Source organism: Taudactylus pleione, unplaced genomic scaffold, assembly GCF_031769625.1.
Source record: "Taudactylus pleione unplaced genomic scaffold, aTauple2 ptg000012l, whole genome shotgun sequence".
NCBI classification, from domain to species: Eukaryota; Metazoa; Chordata; class Amphibia; order Anura; family Myobatrachidae; genus Taudactylus; species Taudactylus pleione.
The window spans coordinates 1,250,913-1,270,026 of record NW_028284415.1 but is presented as its reverse complement, the minus strand read 5'-3'; the positions used below and the strand labels follow the sequence as shown (position 1 = coordinate 1,270,026).

General features: G+C 38.8%; 1 protein-coding gene across 8 annotated transcripts in view; it reads right to left on the bottom strand.

The window, feature by feature from the left end:
- Window positions 1-5,259: 5,259 nt before the first annotated feature.
- Window positions 5,260-19,114, bottom strand: part of HELZ (helicase with zinc finger) — a 173,908-nt gene continuing 160,053 nt past the window's right edge. For all 8 annotated transcript variants that reach the window (XM_088468535.1, XM_088468537.1, XM_088468538.1 and 5 more), the window contains 2 exons: window positions 9,088-9,340; window positions 5,260-7,992 (listed from right to left, as the gene is read on the bottom strand). In XM_088468535.1, coding sequence (XP_088324661.1) covers window positions 7,652-7,992; window positions 9,088-9,340 — 594 coding nt within the window. In that variant the 3' untranslated portion in view covers window positions 5,260-7,651. The remainder of the gene's footprint in view (window positions 7,993-9,087; window positions 9,341-19,114) is intronic.

The window sequence follows — 19,114 nt, the reverse complement described above, 5'->3', positions numbered from 1 at the left end:
TCGGAATGACAAATCATTCAAATTGTCAAGTGTGTACGCACAATACGCGCATGGTCCGTCGCATCTTCAGGTCGCCCCTATATGCAGCTCAATCTGACCATCTCGTTAACTACTTACAGCAAATCATTCAGTGTGTACACTCTACCGAACGACCAGGCGATGTGTTTAACATAATATATTTAACGATGAAACGACTGAACGATGCAGGATATATAGCTTGGTAGATTGCACAGGTGTGTATGCACGTTATCATTTGTCTGGGAGTTCAAGACAATTTGGACGACTATTGCATCGTTTGCAAGTCATCTAGTTTGTACGCACCTTTAGTGTTTACATTGACTTACACTCTGATTCACTGCTTTGCAACTTGTGATATGTTCCCATTGCGATACCAGCCTGATTGGCTGCTCTGCCCCCATGATCCTATGCCATGGGGCCCAGCATGCATTGTGCTGCTGCGAACTTTCGGGAGTGTGCGTTCCAACACGACATGATGGCTCACAGGAGTTTTAAGGTAGATATTAATGCTCTACACATGCATATTTGACTGTTATTTGGAGGCTGATACTTTTAAAACTTCATGTTTGGTAATGTATCCAATTTGTTGGGATTCATTGTTTGGGGAGAAGATATGTGGGTATAAGTGTTCATGGCAGAGGTTCCCAAACTCAGTCCTCAAGGAACCCGAACAGTCCAGGTATTTAAGGATATCACAGGTGACAATTAGTGCCTCAATTTAATTTAACCGCCTGAGCTCATCCATGGTGATTTCTAAAACCTGAACTGTTGGGGTGCCTTGAGGACTGCATATGGGGAGGGGGTGTGTGTGTATGTATATATATATTACACTTAAAGAAAAGTCTCTCAATGCCGCCAATTTCAGAACAATGCAAATGGGGACAGATGCAACACAAAGAGGGCACCGTGAGCAAGTATAAGCTGCTTTGTTCATTTGAGTGCCGGATTCATGTTTGAAAAAAAAATATATATATATATATATATATATATATATATATACACACACACACATATACATAGATATATAATATAAATGTGTGTGTACATAGATATATATATGTATCTTTAGAAGTGCAGTTCCACTTTTCAATCCTTCCTTGGGTATCACTGTAATGTGAGTGTCAAGGCGCACATTCACTAGGCAATATTAACGATAACATCGTTCAATCGCTCATTAATCATGCACTATAATGCCGGCCTCTTGCTGGTAGTTTCCAACATCATCGCCTGAACATGCTGGTCAATCTGCCGATAACGACAGATTGACCATGTTCAGGGATGAGGGAGGGTGCCTACACTGACCGGCATATCGTTCAGTGTAGGCATTGCATGGGGAAGAGAAACGACTGTACGATTACAATGTTGTAATCATACTACCGTTCTACTATCTGCTAGTGGATGTGCTCCTTTATGGCACAAGGAGGATTGAGATTCGGGTCAGGAACCCTCGGGCTAAGCTGTATATACTGGTGTGTTAGTAAAGTTGGATGGCCTTATGATACTATTCTTCATGCGGACCACTGGGGGTGGCAGAGGGAGACTGATGTCACAAAAAGGTATCCAAACCCAATATACTAGAGTAGGCAGAGGGACAGACTCTGAGTCTGAATAGTCTTGCAGGATAGCCAATAAGTGGAAGATTAGGCTAGTGCAGGTTTTCAGGACTTGCCTATTAGCTGGAGTATTTAGGCAAATTCAGGTGTTCAGGATTTGCCTACTAGCTGGAGTATTAAGGCAAGTGCAGGTTGCACGAATATACCGGATCAGAATGCTGTGAAGTACAACTGGAGCAGGCTGCAGGAATATACTGGAACAGAAAGCTAGAGGCATAAAGTAAGTAATTCACTGCTATTGTATAGAATGAAGTTTGGCAGGTCATGTTGGCACCAGTTAGGCAGTTTGCCACATAAAGTGAACCTAGGATATACCAACTTCAATGAGAATTTTTTTTGAAGCCTCAGTTAACCATGGAATGTCTTAATGATTCTCTCCACCCCTCGATGCATATCTTCAGTAGCACAATCTATTTTTTGTGTTTGGGTATAACATGAGGAACATTAATAACACCTGTTCAGTAAGGCACACTACGTCCACTAAATTCTTCTCATCTCAATGTGCAAGTATTGGTCTTTAGTAAGTTCTGCCATCTTCACGTTTAATCTAGTAAACATTTGCGCAGAAATAGGAACACAATGCCACAGAACATATTTTGCACAGAAGGCTGGCATTTTTCCAACTTTGTACAATCCTTTTAATAACTCAGACACAGAATATAGTTGAGGTATGCTGATCCAATCCCTTGGTACTGTGTTCTCTAGATAGAGAAAAAAAACCCAGTTCATTAGGGTAACATGACCAGCGTTATAAGCAAGTTTATTTACAGGGACCTTTCTGCAAGCCATTCTCACACTTTTCAATGGCTCCTCTACTCTTATCTTCAGCAGTGTCTTGTTATGCTACCAATTTATTAAAGCTAATGGTCCGAGGCAGGGATGTCCGTTATCCCCTCTAATATTTGCTCTGGCGATGGAACCACTGGCAGTGACACTTTCTACAAAAACTTTGAAATGCTGTGTTAGGGTCAGATAGCTGCAGTGGAAATTATGATACTACCCAATACCTTTTTGCAATTATGCACAATATATATTGAAAAAATAAGTTGGTTAAATCTGTTTGATTTAAAAAAAAAAAAAAACTAGTCGGAACAACAGTTTTAGTTCATTTTCTATGGCTGATTGTTATTTGCTCCCATACATTACCGGATTTTCATGCCAACCAACCAACTAGTTGGATGAAAGTTGGTCTGGTGTATGGCCAGCTTTAGATTGTATGTAACACTAGATAAAATCTAGGGTAGTGTATCTAAGTTTTTCTGGAGAAATTGTGCCAAGGTTGGAGAGATGGGCACACCTTTTGGGGTTGTCAGAGAATTCAAAACCTCTGGGTTAAATTTTGTGTGATAAAAAAAGAAATCCCTTTAACGCTCACCCTTGAAATTACTCTTTTGCATCATGACTGTCAAGCATAAGTATTTACAGCTGCCCATATTATAACAACCAGGTGCTGGGCTTCCTCCAAGCTCCCCTCATGGAGAAAAGATGCCGTACACATAAGCATCTATTCACCAGGGGGAGATCTGTAACCGCAACTTTTCCCAACCGCAGGCACTGCGGCCCGCGTTGGGGAAGGCACAGGGTAGGCTGTTTTAACTGGGCTTCACTAAAAGAGGAGGGCACATTTTGCCCCTTTAAAATCAGGCAGGCCACGGCACCCCACTAAAACACCCTAGCAGGAACACTATGTTAGGATGAAGAAGATGGGCCCATGCTTTATAAGTTTACAATTTAGACATGTTTTCAAAATTGGAAAATCACCATTAGCTTCATTAGGGACCAGGACAGTGACCAGGCAGCAACTGGCTATGCTAAACACATACAGGATAGTGTCTAGAAATGGAGCGCCATACATTATGTAGGCAGCTGCAAAAACGTGTGTATAAAAGACCAGTGGAGGCCTGAGATTACGAGTATTTATTTGGTGGTATGTTCTTTGAGGAACAGTTCACCCTGAACTAGTTTAGTTTTTATTAGACAAAAAAAAACTGAAGAAAGAACTTCGGTGCTAAAAAAAATAAAATAGTATAGACTAATAATAATGGTAATTAAAAATGACTGACTTGATTTTTGTATCAACACAGCTGCGGCAACTTTATGAGCTCAAATAAACAAACACGTGTAGGAAGTTAGCGCAGCTTCTTACTCATGTTTATTACATTTTTATTAAGAGTGGAATTGACCAGTCATCTTAATAGAACTTTTCATCACTTCACATTCAGTACACTTTTCTAGTAATGGATAGGACAGAGGTGCATAAATTCAAAAATGTAGTGAATATACTCCTTAGAGACTTTGGTACATGTTGACATCAAGAAGGTTCTTCGAATTTGTCACCTGCACATTCATGCTTTAAATTGCCTGTTTCTACCACAGCGCCTAGTAGATTGAAAGCTAGTGACCGTGGGGGCCACTGAAATCATTGTCATGTTCATGGGATCAGTTAGAGATGTGTGCTTTGTGAACATGGTGCATTTTTATTCTGAAGTAGCCAGTAGTATATGGATGGACTGAGGTCATAAAGGAATGCAATACTACTCATATTGGCTCTGGTAGTTAAACAATGTGGTATTTTTGGCCCAATGTGTGCCAAGAATCATTCCCCACACCATTACACTACCACAGGATTCATGTTTATGCCAAATTCTCATCCAACTTGATGTTGTAGCAGAAATAGATTCTTGTCAGACCAGGTAATGTTTTCCAATCTTCAAATGTCCACTTTCGGTAAATCTGCTGCTAGTTTCCTGCACTTAGCTGACAGGCGTGGAACCTGGTGTGGTCTTATGCTGCCGTAGGCCATCCTTTTGAAAATTCAGTGTGCTTTAAATTAAGAGATGCTCATCCACATATCATTATTTAGTTTTAATTAATAAAGTGGCCAGTGAGTATATGATTCAGAATAGGGACTCTCAATGTTCAGGGTTAACACCATCACATTTACACAATGTGAATTGGCAAATGGTTTATCATATGAAAATTATTTCAAATAAGACTTAAGCAGTTTATTTAAAAAGGAAAAAGCTTTAATTACTTTTTACTGGCTGACAGCAGTATACTGGATGGGATATTTTGCATTTTGAACCTGTTCAGAGGAGAAAATTAATTAATTTGCGGTATAAAGGTGCAGATAAGTCATTGGCTTATAAATAGTGCCCAGGTCACTCTTATTCTTACATGGAATTGGAGGTCAGAGACCTTGCAAACAGCAGAAGAACAACTTAAGATGGAAGAGTTATGTAATATGCAATTTTTAAGGGTCTCTACAGAGAATCAAAACAGGCCTTACTATAATTTCACACACAGGATAGCCACTCTCAACTGTGTTAAAATGATTGCAGTTTACAAAGACAAAGCACTGGCCATTCAACAGCACTATAAAATACAAAACTTAGGAATTTCAGACTAAATAAGGTAGCTCATTAGATTTTTGTGGCTCCCGGGATCCATGAAAACACCTAGGAACTCTTAACTGTTTAATAAGCAGCATTAGGGCATTTAAAACATTATTATTAGATCATCTCCTTTACAGCAGAAACTTTGGACAGTTGTAGATCATCATCGACTGACACACCCAGACAATAAAGACAGTGTATAGCTGTTCAAATAAAACAGCAAAATGATTGCGTTTTCTTGAATAATGTCACATTTTAATGTAAACATCAAATAATGTACCAAAATGTGTACTGGGAAAAAAAAACTTGGAAGCAGCACAATAGTTTCTTGATTTTTTTTTTGTGGATTTTTTTTTTTGTCTTTTCTTTCCAAGATCACTGAAGGGGAGGATAAGTTAAAGCCAGATTACAAACATTTATGCATGCATAGTGAAAAGAAACAAGATTTCTTTACCAAAATCACACAATTGTTTCCTTGTAAAATAGTTATTAAATCTACTGAGCACCAACATACCTAAAAATGTATTCTCGGCTTTCATCACCTGGTTACAAAAGTCTATCAAATAAACATTACAAACAAGCTGTTTAACACTGCTTGTCAGAAAATAAAATGCAGAACGGATTTTCTTTTTTTATTTTAAAGTATATCATTTTATTTTTTAATATATATATATATATTTTTTTTTTTCACTTTTTTTCTTGTTTTCGCACATTTAAAAATGTGGACACATTATTCTGTATTTAAAGCAGTGTTGTACGCTTATGTATTGCCTCGCAGAGGTATCCGTAGAGTGTAACAAACCAAGCTAAACTATATAGAAAAGAAAAAACAAACACAAGTCTAAAAAAAAAAAAAATTATTTAAAAAAAAAAAAATTATATATATGTACTTTGCACATCCAATTGTCTACAGGCAAAGTACATGCCACTACACAAAAAAAAAAAAAAAGAAAGAAAAGATAACTTTTCTGAAACGGTTATTGGTCTTCCCTCCTATTTATGATTTTATGATTAACAGATCAAATGCTTACCAATAAAAAAAATTCAATGCATCTTTCCTTAAAAGTTTGTACCATTATGTGAGTAATTTGTAAAAATAAAACGCTTTAAAAATTTACAAATACCATTATAAGCACACAAGGCTGCTTTTATTTGAATCTCTTCCTGATTTAGGGACTAAATACAGCCAGTTATTATACGTAGTATATTTGTATGAGTGCGTCACACAAGATGGATTTCATGCAGCCTCAAGATATGCTGATATCTCATTATCAGCAAACATTAGGTATATGAGGACTGCAGTGTATCCACTTATTGCAACAACCTGTTATGCATGATCCATTCTCAATTTATAATAAGGTACACTTGAATCCTTGCTCTATCAGCTGCTTCTTAGGTCCATAACAAAAGAAAGAGATTGAAACTAAAAAAAATGATAAATGTTCTCTACAAAAATTATTTAAAAGGCAGCATCTCCTCATAGAAGAAAAAAAAGCTGTTAAAACTGAAAAAGTAAAAGCTGCTGCAGTTATTTAAAAAGAAAAAAGATTAAAAAAGGAAAAAATAAAAAGAAATAGTTAAATCAGTTATAACATACATTTTTACATTAACTGGCTATTTCTGGTACAGAAACCCAGTATTTGATGCCAATATCAATTGAATAAATGACTACTTACAATTTTTTTCCTTTTTAAATACAACTTTGACAAAATTTTTATATTTTTTTCTCTTATTTTTGTTTTGCTAGTTTTTTTATTTTACTTTATTTTTTTAAGATATATTTATATATATATAGCCGAAGCTGCTAATTGTAATGCAACATTTATGACACATAAAAAAAATGATACATAAAATTGTCATAAGCCTGCCACACATTAAAATTTGCACAAAAAAAAATATATAAAAAAAAAAGTTTTTTCCTCTTATTTTTTTTCCACCATGTAACAAATTGCAGATGTAGCAGTAAAGCTATATGTGTGGATGTATATTTTGCATTTTATAAATATACAGACACACTTTTTATTAATGTGTGTATGTATCAATGTGTATGCGTCCACATATAGACTCCTGGGGAGGAGAAGAGGGGGTGGGGTGTGGGGGGGAGGGGAAGAGACATGAAGCACCAAAAGATAAACTAAATAAATAACACAGCCAATAGCATCAGCCTTTATTCTATGGCCATGTGTAAATATCAGCGTCAGTATTTTCAACGGCATCAAAAGGGAGCGAATGGCTTCAATGTGACTATTTTTGGTAACCACTGGGGACCAGATGTAAGTAAGCTTTGATTGATGCTTAACAATTTAATATCAATTAAAAAAAAATAGACTGATCATAGAGATAATTGAAAAATATTTTTTCTGGAGAGTAGTTCTGACAGACTAGTACAGGCTGCATTTGGCTATGGGCAGTAAAATATGTATGCACAATACTTGTAGACACATACACAAAGGCACAAGAACACACTTTATGCACGCACATACAAGAAAAACAAAATAGCTTAAAAAGTACAGGTGAGGCTATTGTTTACTCATTAACCAAAGCTAAAACAGGGTCTTTCTACAAAATGACAGAAAAGAAAAGAAATTGTATAAAAACAAAACACAAAAGGCAGAGAAGGGGGATCTACTTAAAATAGGAATAGAAGCCGTTGTTACCTGATGAACTCCCTAAACTAAGTTCCTGAAATAAAGACAAAGGGTCGCTATTTTTTTTTGTCTGTTCTGGCGGTGGTTTGGGTTTGGGAGGGGCACGCAGGGCACTTGCGTAAGACATGGTGGGCTTGTTGGAGCCTGCATTCTGCTGGACAGCTGCAGCTCCATTGGGCTCTACAATCTGTTTGTTGGACATGAGAGGGGGGAACTGGCCGAGGTGCTGCAGAACGTTGTAGTTGAATGAGTTTGACATCTGCATGTTCTCTGATTTCAGATGGTCATCTGGAGCTTTTGACATTTTCTGTGGAGCAACTGGACAAAAACATGAAATATTTTTAATACATTGGCCTTAAAAACAGCAGTAAATGACAGCATGTGATGGGACAGAATAATCCTAAAGTGGTGGAAGAGGAAGAATATGGAACAAAGAATTTTTTTTATGCAACTCCGCAGTAAGTTGATTTGTAGTCAAGTGCACAGAACAAACAATGGGTGGTTGGGATAATTATCTGTGCACGATAAATCTCAAAGACCCCCTCCCAAATCATATTTATAAAGGCCTAAAAAAAAAAAAATGTGTTTCTGTATTTGGATTTGTGGGGACACTAAAAACAGTTTGTAAAGTTATCAGTCTTGTGCATTTCATTTAGTTTCTAGCCAACAAATGTCTAAAGATGGAGCTGATAATGATGTAAAAGGTATCCTCTACACTCCAAAGTAAACCAGACTTACTAGTAAGCATATCAGGTTACAATTATTCTTAGAGTGGGTAATAGGGAATAATTATTCTTTTCCAATACCTCAGGGTCTTCAAATTTTAATTAAAATAATAAAAATTAAAAAAAAAAATACACATACTATTACCAGATACTATCATTTTAATCAAAGCAGCTCTGCTAAAAATTATTTTGCTTATTGAAATCATTATGCCAAGAAAGAGAATTTACTGAATTACTAAAATGGAAAAGAATTAGAACATAAAATTTTTTGGTGAAACCCCAGAAACGTACAATTACTGCATTATACCAGATCTGTTGGGAATAAGTGGCTTTGTTTATCATTATATGTAACCATGGACACTGTGGCCTACATAAAATGTTACCATGGTTACAGATGTTATGAACAAGGCTCTCACTGCTCTTTAGCCACAATTTGACCCAATAATGTCACTGGAGGACTGGTAGGCTGATTTCACATGAAAATTGGTACAGTCCACAAAGTGGTTGCCTCTACTGTGTGCATCACTGCTCTTTAGCCATAATGTGTCCCAACAATATCACTGGAGAACTGGTAGGCTGAAGTCTCATGAAAATTGGTACAGTCCACTGTGTGCGGAAGAAAGATGCAATTCTTTACCAAGCAAAAGGTGCACACATACAGTTAGATATGACATCCATCCATTATTACCTAACATGTCCCTGGGCGTTCCCGATGGATTGGCTCCGTTGCACGGAATGTTCTGATACGGGACTGATGATGCAGCATTGACCCAGAGCTCTGGAGATGAATAGTTGTATGACGGTGGCTTAGTGGGGTCTTGAATATCTTTACACTGAGCAAGGTTTTCTTGACAAGCGGCTAATTCTTCAGAACCTGCATGTGCCGAGCTGGCAGAGATTCTTCTTTGGTACAGCGGCCTCCCGGGTCCTCTAGGTTCATACTGGAAAACAAGTAGAAGAAAAACACTTCATGGAGAGACATTATATACCTTGCATATTATTCAGCCTCACCTCTTTTATTTAGCAGTAGTGTGGCATTTATCACCTATAGCGTTAACATATTCACCATTACTTGAGTAGAAGAAAAACACTTCAGGGATGGACATTATATACCTTGCATATTATTCAGCCTCACCTCTTTTATTTAGCAGTATTGTGGCATTTATCACCTGTAGCATTAACATATTCACCATTACTTGGTCCTTCCAGAGAATCACATAGGCTATATAGTCACATACACCAACTTTCCTATTTTGTTCTCCATTTGCTATGCTACAATGACGATGTGAAATACACCAAAATTGCAAAAAACTTAGCCATCAAATTCCTTTTGAGTCAGTAACCTCACAATGAGTTTATATGCCTAGTAATATGAGGGCTGCCATATGACACTCATAACTTTAGGGGACATATGTTTGACATGTGAATGAACACAAAAAAAAAGTTACAATTAGGAAATGTATATGTATGGAATTAGAATACAATTATTTTTTCTTCCCAAAATAGAAAGCATTCAAAATAAATAATTTAAGATCATAACTATGCTACTGTGTGTGATATTGCATATCTTTCCTACCCGATTTTCTAATCATGATTTCTTTCAGCAATAGTATGGGGCCTAACTAAATGTGTGCGTCATACAGCAAAATGGGCAGGTGGTTAGGTTGATCATGGACAGAATAGAACATAGACACTAGTGCAAATAAGTGTGATCGGTGATCAAACCACTTGTACCCTCCTGAACCAATCTAGTGCCAAGATGGAGTCTTGAAGGGCCTCAAGTTGCTTAGTTTAGTCTGATTAGGAATAGATAAGTAATATGAAAATAACAATACTATGTGTTTATGAGATTAGTCATATAGGAGGAGATGTATAAAACATTATTAAGAGTGGAGAAATGTGTAATAGGTGAATGGTTGTTATGGGCAAGTTCTTCACTCTTTAAAATTTTTGATCAACCTCCCCTACAGTATAGAGGCTTGACAATCCTTTTGGATAACACCTTTTAAAGGAGTAGAGGTCTAACTTTCCCACGATAGTTAAATAACAGCCAAGTAAGTTCTAAAAATTGGCAGTCCAATAGGAACCACAGTAACTCTCTCATTAAAACGTAATGACTTATTTATATTTAAAAAAATAAATAAATAAAAAAAAACACATACTAATACTATACTTCATGGATCCTTAAATAAATAATATCAACAAACACTTGAAGTGCGTGAAATCACTTACAGTGGAACAAGAACTTAACCGATTTGTAAGTCAGATGTCCGTGCTGATTGGGCAGACACCTGCACTATCTATTCAAGTGTGATTTACTTGTTAATAATATAAACTATAGGACCAAATAGGACTACAGCACTATAACCCAATCGAAGATCACTGAGAAGTAGGGTGATGTACAAGACAAAGAGACTGGTTTTGAAGAGGACAAAGTACAGCAGGCAGGAACTGCAGATCGGAATAGAGTTTCCAATCTAAGAGCAAGTAATTCCTGTTTGCCATGCCAATGTATCTCTTCCTTTTTACAATGCTTGAATGTAACTTTATAATATTATTATAGATCATCTTTGTAGATTAAATAAAACATACTTCTGGAATAATGATGAAACAAGAATGCCATCTACAAGGGCAATAATTAAGTTTTTTCTTGGGATAGCCAGACCCTACGTTTTGAAGGGGGTTATCCAAAAGGATAGATAGGACTTTATATCAACATTCATTCATATTATTAGCATTATGTAGTCCTAAATAAACTATACTAATGGTATTTCTCCTGCGTTCATTATGCGAAAGGATTATTTTCTAATAGTGTCCATGCACATGTCATGCAGATATTAGACCAAAAGCTACTTTAGTCTGATTTTACTTTTGGAATATTGTGAAGAATGAGTATAGTGTACTTCACACAAGGCTTCATTTGTCCAAGAAGGTCATAGTTCTCATTTTGGTACTTTTTTCTCAATCTAGGTAAGCGTGATGGACATTCTCGCTTTGCCTTTTTTCCTAGAGAGATCTTATTATACTCAATACCCAGAAGACTAGCAGCAACACAGACTCTATCTCTATAATATCACAGGAAAAATAATGGCACCATTCAGTATGTTCCCTTTGAAGTTGCAATTATATAACTGCAATAGCTCAGATGGCATCAAGTGAAAATTAAATGCCAATTAGCCTCTATGAACATGTAAAACGAGCTAGATTATAATGATTTATCAAACAGTAAATGAATCATCATTCATGTAAAAAGCTTGATGCTGAGGAGTTCCTTGTTCTTCAGAAATAATACACTTTGTTGATGAAGTGAATATTTCAGCATGTTCCCCCTTGGCAATGACAGCTCCTCTCTGCATACTTTCACACATGAGAGATGCTTGATGTCAGCCGCCAACTGGCTTATGTAAGCAGCGAGGGCATGTTTGCACCTGGGTTTTTAGGGGAGATAGAAGTACATTATCAAACAAACATATAGAGAACTGAAGGGAAAACACATTTAAGTTAAATCCCTTATATCATAGGTCCAAATAATGTCTTCTGTTCAACTATGCAATGTTTCCAAACTGCACTTGTTGTATACACAGTGGAGGCAGCGATTTTATGGACTGGAACAAGTGTCATGAAAATGTAACCTCTTCATACACTGAGACACATTATTGAGGAATAAGATATGTTGTGCCCCATGCCATAGAACTGTAAAGGGGCATATCCATTTGCAGACATAGAAACGACTGCATGATTACGACATAATAATCGTGCAGTCTTTTCGGTCTGGTGCTGTGCCTACACTGAACGTTCAGTTGTTCAGTGTAGGCACATCAATCATCCCCTAACATGCTTAACCCAACGTTGTCGTCAGGTTGATCAGCATGTTCGGGCGATGATTGATGTCGGAAATGACCAGCGGGAGCATGCATCGCTGGTCGTTACCAACATTACTGTGCGCGATTTGTGCCCGATTACTGAGCCATTGCGCGATTACGATGTTGTAATCGTGCAATCGATCAGTAATGTCGCGTTGTGGATACGCGGTATTAAGCTGTATTTTGAACAATGTGCATAGGTGACGGGTACATTCTAAACTCACAATTCAATTGTTATGGTGCATACTCATGGTCAGATTTTCCTTCACATCTGTACAATAACGATTTTAAAAATCGTTCATATCGGAAGGAAAATCTGACATATCTGACATGTTTGTCAGATGAACGTTACCGTTTTTTAGATAACGTTATCTGACATCTGATGTGTTTGCAGTCAGATTTCATTCATTTTAATACAGGCAAAAAATCGTTAGTAGTTCATGAAATCGTTGGTAAAATCGTTTGTAGTTCATCATTTATCTAACAGATCTGACCATGTGTATGCACACTTAGAGATGGCAGTTAGATGCCGCCATTTGGACTGTTTTCCTGGCCACCAACATCACAGATTTTCCTTCACAGCCTAGAGAGGTGCACAGGAAAATGTGCAATGTAACTGTACCATAACTCTTGGCAATTACGCAACTCACCGAGTATTAAATCTCCAGAAGTCTGACAATAACATGAAGAAAGAGACCGCAATTGGTCTCTGAACAGAAGCCAAGTGTATACTTAACATCTGCCTGCTGTATGGTGATTATCTGTATGGTGATCATCACCAGTCCTGTCCTGAGTGAACACGCTAAAGGTATTCAAAATATTTTCCTAGTTCTTGTTATTGAGCACAAACGTGTAACTAGCTTCATACATATTATGTATGTCTTCATTAGTAGTCATCAGATAAAATGAGCCTGCTACATGTTGACTCTGTTGTTAAGCAGTTCCTTTAAGTGACCAGATTGCACAATTTTTACTAAACATTTAAATACATCTTCCTGTTTACTTATACTAGATTAAAATTGCTTTACTATCTTAAAGAGAAAAAAAAAACTAAACTTTTAGTGGGGTGTCATGACATATATATCCTCCTGTATCGTAAATAAAAGGGGGTGCCACCCCCAATTAGATCTGAATAGTGAGCCAGGTCACATTAAATTGTGCTGCTAATTAGCCCACAGCACTGAACTCCATAGCACTGTATTGTACAAATATAGAACGAGCTCCCCGGCTTTGGTTTATGAGGGAAACCACGTAATTTGCGATATATGGGTTACATATGCAATTAGGGAAAACTCCACTTAAGGTTGAGCTGAACATTAAATGCAATTTCTTCATAAAATTATGTAGAAGCAAACTACTAGCATACAGTAGTGCTCAAAAGACTTTTAGTAAATAGTTTTCTATAAATTTGTTTATTGTTCCTTACTGGGATTTATTTTATAAACAGTACAAAACAATAAAAATTTGGTAACAATATTGGCCACTGCACACTCTGGGCCTGATTCAGACCCGGTCGCAAGCGCTGAGCGCTTGCAACCGGGTCGATGGTGGCCCACAGCGCATGCACACGACAGAGCCGGCTCCGTCGTGCGCATGCGTGAGACCCGGCTCGCGACGGGCAATCAGTCGCTCGGGGTCTCGCACCAAAGGGGGCGAGCTGTCGATGTTGAGTGACAGCTCGCCCCCTTTGGTGGGCGGGCCAGGGGGATGGCTGCCCAAATGGAGGCGTTCCCATGAGAACGCCTGCCATTTGGGGGCGGCTCAGTGGAGAGATTCCGGCTCTGTTAGAGCCGAAATCTCTCTAGGGCTTGCGGCCATGAGACCCTACCACAAGGAACTCGTCGCAAGCCTGATGGTCGTGATGGTCTTGACCATCGCGACCATCATCATGGCCGCTCGCAATAGCTGTGAGCGGTCACCCACAGCTATGCGAGCTGCCAAGAGGCCGATCCAAAAAAAAAAAAAAAAAAAAAGCCCGGCTCTGAATCAGGCCCTCTGTGTGTATGATAATAAAGTAAATACAATCCTGAGGCTCATAAAAGTGTACAAAACATTTCATTAAATTCATTGCCTGCAAGAAACTTACAACACAATGGGATATTTCAAGACAACAGCACCAGTACTTTGGTGCAAAACTGTTTGCTGAAACTGCGGCCTGGCATCGCCGGGACATAAGTACAAGATTGAGGTAATGTTCCCGAGGAAGATTTGTCCATTTCCTTTTTTAAGCATGGAAAACAGTACCCTAAGTTTGACTGTGTACACGTGCTCAATGGGATTTAGGTCAGGACTTTGAACTGACCACTTCAATACATTGATTTTCATTTTGTTGCTAGCAGTCGTGCATTATTTAGAAAGGGTGTTTGGGATCATTGTCATGTAGAAAGATCTATATGCGTGGAATGTTCTTTTTCGCAAACTGTAGCATTTGTTATCTAGTACCGAGTGCACACTGGCCGATATTGAGGACAATTGAATGATGACGATATCATCCACAATATCATCCAGTGTGTATGCAAGATATCGTTAACGATGCCCACTCCAGCAGATCGTTAACGATATCTTTCATCGCCTGAACATGCAGGCCAACCTGCAGTGACGTCACTAAATATCGTTAACGATATCGTTCAGTGTTTAGGCTCAATGCCGTTAAGATTTCTCCCCAAACAAACCGGTCTGTTACAAACTACAGAGTGTAGAGCACAAATAACCTTAAACCATAACATGTCTCCCATGTTTCACAGTTGGTAACTGATACATTCAAGAGTATGTGATTTTTAGGCCGACTGACATACTTTATACCAGACCTGCACTTGTTGCACCATAAAACCTTAGACCAATCAGCACCCGTTCAGGTGAGGTGATCCTTGGCAACCGCAACCTTTGCTCTCCTATTCTTGGCACTGATGAAGGGCCACTGGCTTGGACAGCAATCTACAGTAGTGAGCAATGAGCCCTCAGTCGACGCTTTAAAGTTGAAACAAGGACATTTACTTTATAGTACTGATGTAGATCTTGGGCCATTTGCTTTGCAGACTTGTTGGGATGAACTACCAACTTATTTCTAAACATTCTGTATATCCTGGTTGTGGCTTTGCTGGGGAGTGCCTTGCCGATGCTTACTGTGGACATAGCCTCGGACCCCCTGGAGACTATTCTAAACATTGACTATTGGATGTGAGATGCTAAAATCATGTGCAATGCTTAGAGCATGCATGCAGACTATTCTCTTTTGCTTTTCCGCAACAAACCTATCGAAGAATGCCGCAATACTGTCTGTGATTGCTAAACAATTGTCAATAGAGACGTAACTTACAACACCTAGTAGTCAAACGACAATCTGTCCATTGCCCCATGGTGTTTTTATTGACAAAAATCGTTCTTACCAGTATCACATGAAGTCCCTGTGCTGAGGTGAAACGTGTGTGTCTCCAATATGCTTTGGTTTATTTGTCTGCCTGAGTTTACACACAACTGTTACTAACTCTGAGCCCAACAATGTGTCAAAATACTTTTGAGCTGTACTGACGACTAATATAAAACAACCGCCATTATCACATAATTAAACTTTGCAATAGGAAGTCTACTTAATTAATTTGTCTCCTTACAAGCACCTATTGACCAACCACTTATCCAGAGCCAGTTTCTCTACCTTTGACATTGCAAGAGTTGGAGCTCTATCAATCAAAATTGAAGATCATTTTGATTTACAGAGATCTCATCTCTTGGAGTGCAGAGGTATAGTAAGATAAGTTAGAACAAGCATAAGTGCCAGATTCAATTAGCCATGGTAATAAACTGCGGGCTAATGTAGTGGCCGGAGCCATTCAATTGTAGCCCATGGCAGCTCGCAGGCTGCACTTAATGCAGATTTCTGTTTGAGCATGACGGAGGCCGTAACAGAAATCCACGGTAAGTGCCCTTATCGCGGGTGCCACAAACAAATTAACCAATAGCCCAGGGTATTATCCCAGAATCTATGGGCTAAAGTGCATTAGCCATAGATTTACTGCGCAAGGAAAATGGCATCTAATTGAATTGCTCTGGGCATAAAAAATTCTGGAGGACACTAGCACTTATTACTGTGGCTAATTGAATCCGGTCCTAAAAGTCCTTTATTGTATATAACCTAGTAAAAAATAAAAATGTAAAACTAACATTTCATTGAGGGAAAAAAACATCCTATTTACACTGAAGTGCCAAATATCATGGGATAAATTACTAATATTGTGTAGGACCCCCTCTAGCCCTGCGAAGTGCAGTAACTCGACATGGCATTGATTGCCCAAGTGGACGGAAGACCTCAGTAGATATGTTAACCCATGCGGTCTGGATAGCTTCCCACAGCTCCCTATTCGTAGGTGAAAGATCTTGGGTGCGAAATGACCTCTCCAACATGTCCCATAAATGCTCGATAAGGCAAACGTGCTGGCCACACCATTCATCGGAACTCTCCAGATTGTTCCTCAAACCAATTCTGGACAACTTGGGACAGTTGACACGTTGCATTAACCTGCTGGAATATTCGATTGTTGTGGGGCTACAAAAAGTCCATTAAGGGCTGCAAATGGTCAAATAGCAATGCAACGTAGCGGTTATCGGTCAATGACGTGTTCAGGCAGACCAGCTGACTCAAGCCATGCCACCTGAACACACCCTTATACCATTATGGAACCACCCCCAGCCTGCACGGTGCCTTGTGGACAACTGCAATTCGTGGCCTTATGGGTTCTGTGCCACACCAGAACCCTACCATCAGCCCGAAACAACTGGAACCATGACTCGTCGTACCATGCTACATGTTGCCAGTCCTCCAGGGACTAATTAGCTACATCAAGAGTCCAGATGAGGCACTGTCACTGGTGTCGAAGTGTTAACAGGGGCACTCTGGTGGGTCTTCTGCTCCCATATCCCATGGAAGCTAAAAAACGCTGCAGTGACCTGTTGGACGTGCGTCTGGTAACGACTGCAATGAATGTGGATGTGATTTAAGCCAGAGTCGCTTGTCTGTTACCACAGATGCCGCTGATCATGATCATTGAGCCCCCATGATTGACCACTGCACGGTAACGGTTCTTGGTAATGCCTAACATGAGATATTCCCAATACACACGCGACACTGTAGATTGAAGAATGTTGAATGTCCGCACAACTTCGAAAATGGAATGTCCCATCTGTCAGGGACTCACTATCAAGTCCCGTTCAAACTCTGATGATTCATGTTGCCTTGCCATGAGCAACCTAGACCCTGATCAAACTAGCCACGAGATGTCAGACTGAAACTGATGCAGGTCTGGTCATTCTTAAGACACTACAGTACGGTGACACCACCTACCATTAACGTTACATACCATCTCATTACTTTTGGCACTTCAGTGCATGAGTAAGGGTTGTAGATAAAACATGGAGGATTTCTGGGTAGATATGACTTTAAATAAGAGAAATAAAATCAAATACACTACCTGTCAAAAGTTTTAGAACTCTCCCATCCTTCTGTTTTTAAAATGTAAGCAACTAAAGTCCAGTGAAAAACTTGAAATGGTACAAAACTAAGAACTTACAGCTGTTCTGCAGCAATAAAACAGTGCCAGTGGACTACTGAAGACTGGAAAGTGGTCTTATGGATCAATGAATCGAAATGTAAAATCCTTGGCGCATCATACAGTGTTTTTGCACACGGTCAAGTAGCAAAAGGAGGATCTTCTTGCTGGGTTTATTTACTACTTGTAAAAGTCAAATTTTGCAGTGTCATGCAATAACTTCTGGTCTACGGCCTTGTTAGTTCAATGATTCATACTACAGGGAGATAATGGCCTGATTCATAGATGTACGCTGTGCCGATATATTAGCAGTTCAGCAATTATCTGTAAACTGCACATACATCTAAGTCGCAGTGCGCATGCGTCAAGGTACATAACCGTAGTCTCGCAGAGACTTTTGGCTCGCAGTGTGATTGATAGTCAGGGAGCATTTGTGGGAGGTACTACAAAGAATGCAGGCGTACCACAACATTTTTCAGGGCATATCACAGAGTGCATCTGCGATTGCGTAAACAGTGAGTAGCCATAGGGTTACTCAGAACTGTGATAATGGAATGATTTACAACCGATGCTGTGTCTTTGTACGCAGAAGCTTGGATTTGTAAAGCCGCAGGTGGACATCTCAAAACAATACTCAGCATCTGCAACATTTGCATATTTCCGCACATCCACTGCATACACATATGCAGCAGTAGTGGCATTAGCGTACAACTCTGATTCAGGCTCAATGACCCAAGATATAGCTCTAGGCTATGCCAGAACTACCTTTGAGGAAAATAAAGACGGTAGGCTTCAAATCAAGGAATGACCAGTGCAGTCTCCAGACTTAAACGCCATCGAGCTGGTTTGGGATGAAATAGACAGAAGGGTGAAAGCAAAAGTGCAACACATTTGTGGTAACTTCTGCAACAAAATAGGATTACCATTGTAGAAAGAAAGCTACAAGTGTCTCTGGTGGATATATCTGCAAAAAAGTGGCTTCTTTGAGGAGTTCAATGCTTTCATTTCAGAATACGTTTAAACCACTAAACTGCGTACATTTAAATAAAACAGAAAAAATGGGGATGTTCTAAAACTTTAACTGTAGTGTATGTAGTACTGAAACAATTGCTAATCCTAGAGAATAAATAACCTGCCTTCACAAAGCACTGCTATGCAATTTCACTTATGCAGGAGCCATACAGTTCCCAAAGTGTGAAGTGCTCGATATCATGTCACAATTATGTTACACTTGCTTCAGCAATTTAGATTCTGTAACTAAGAAATTCTGTTGCTTTTTTATAGGCTCATAGATTAAGCCTTAAAATGACAC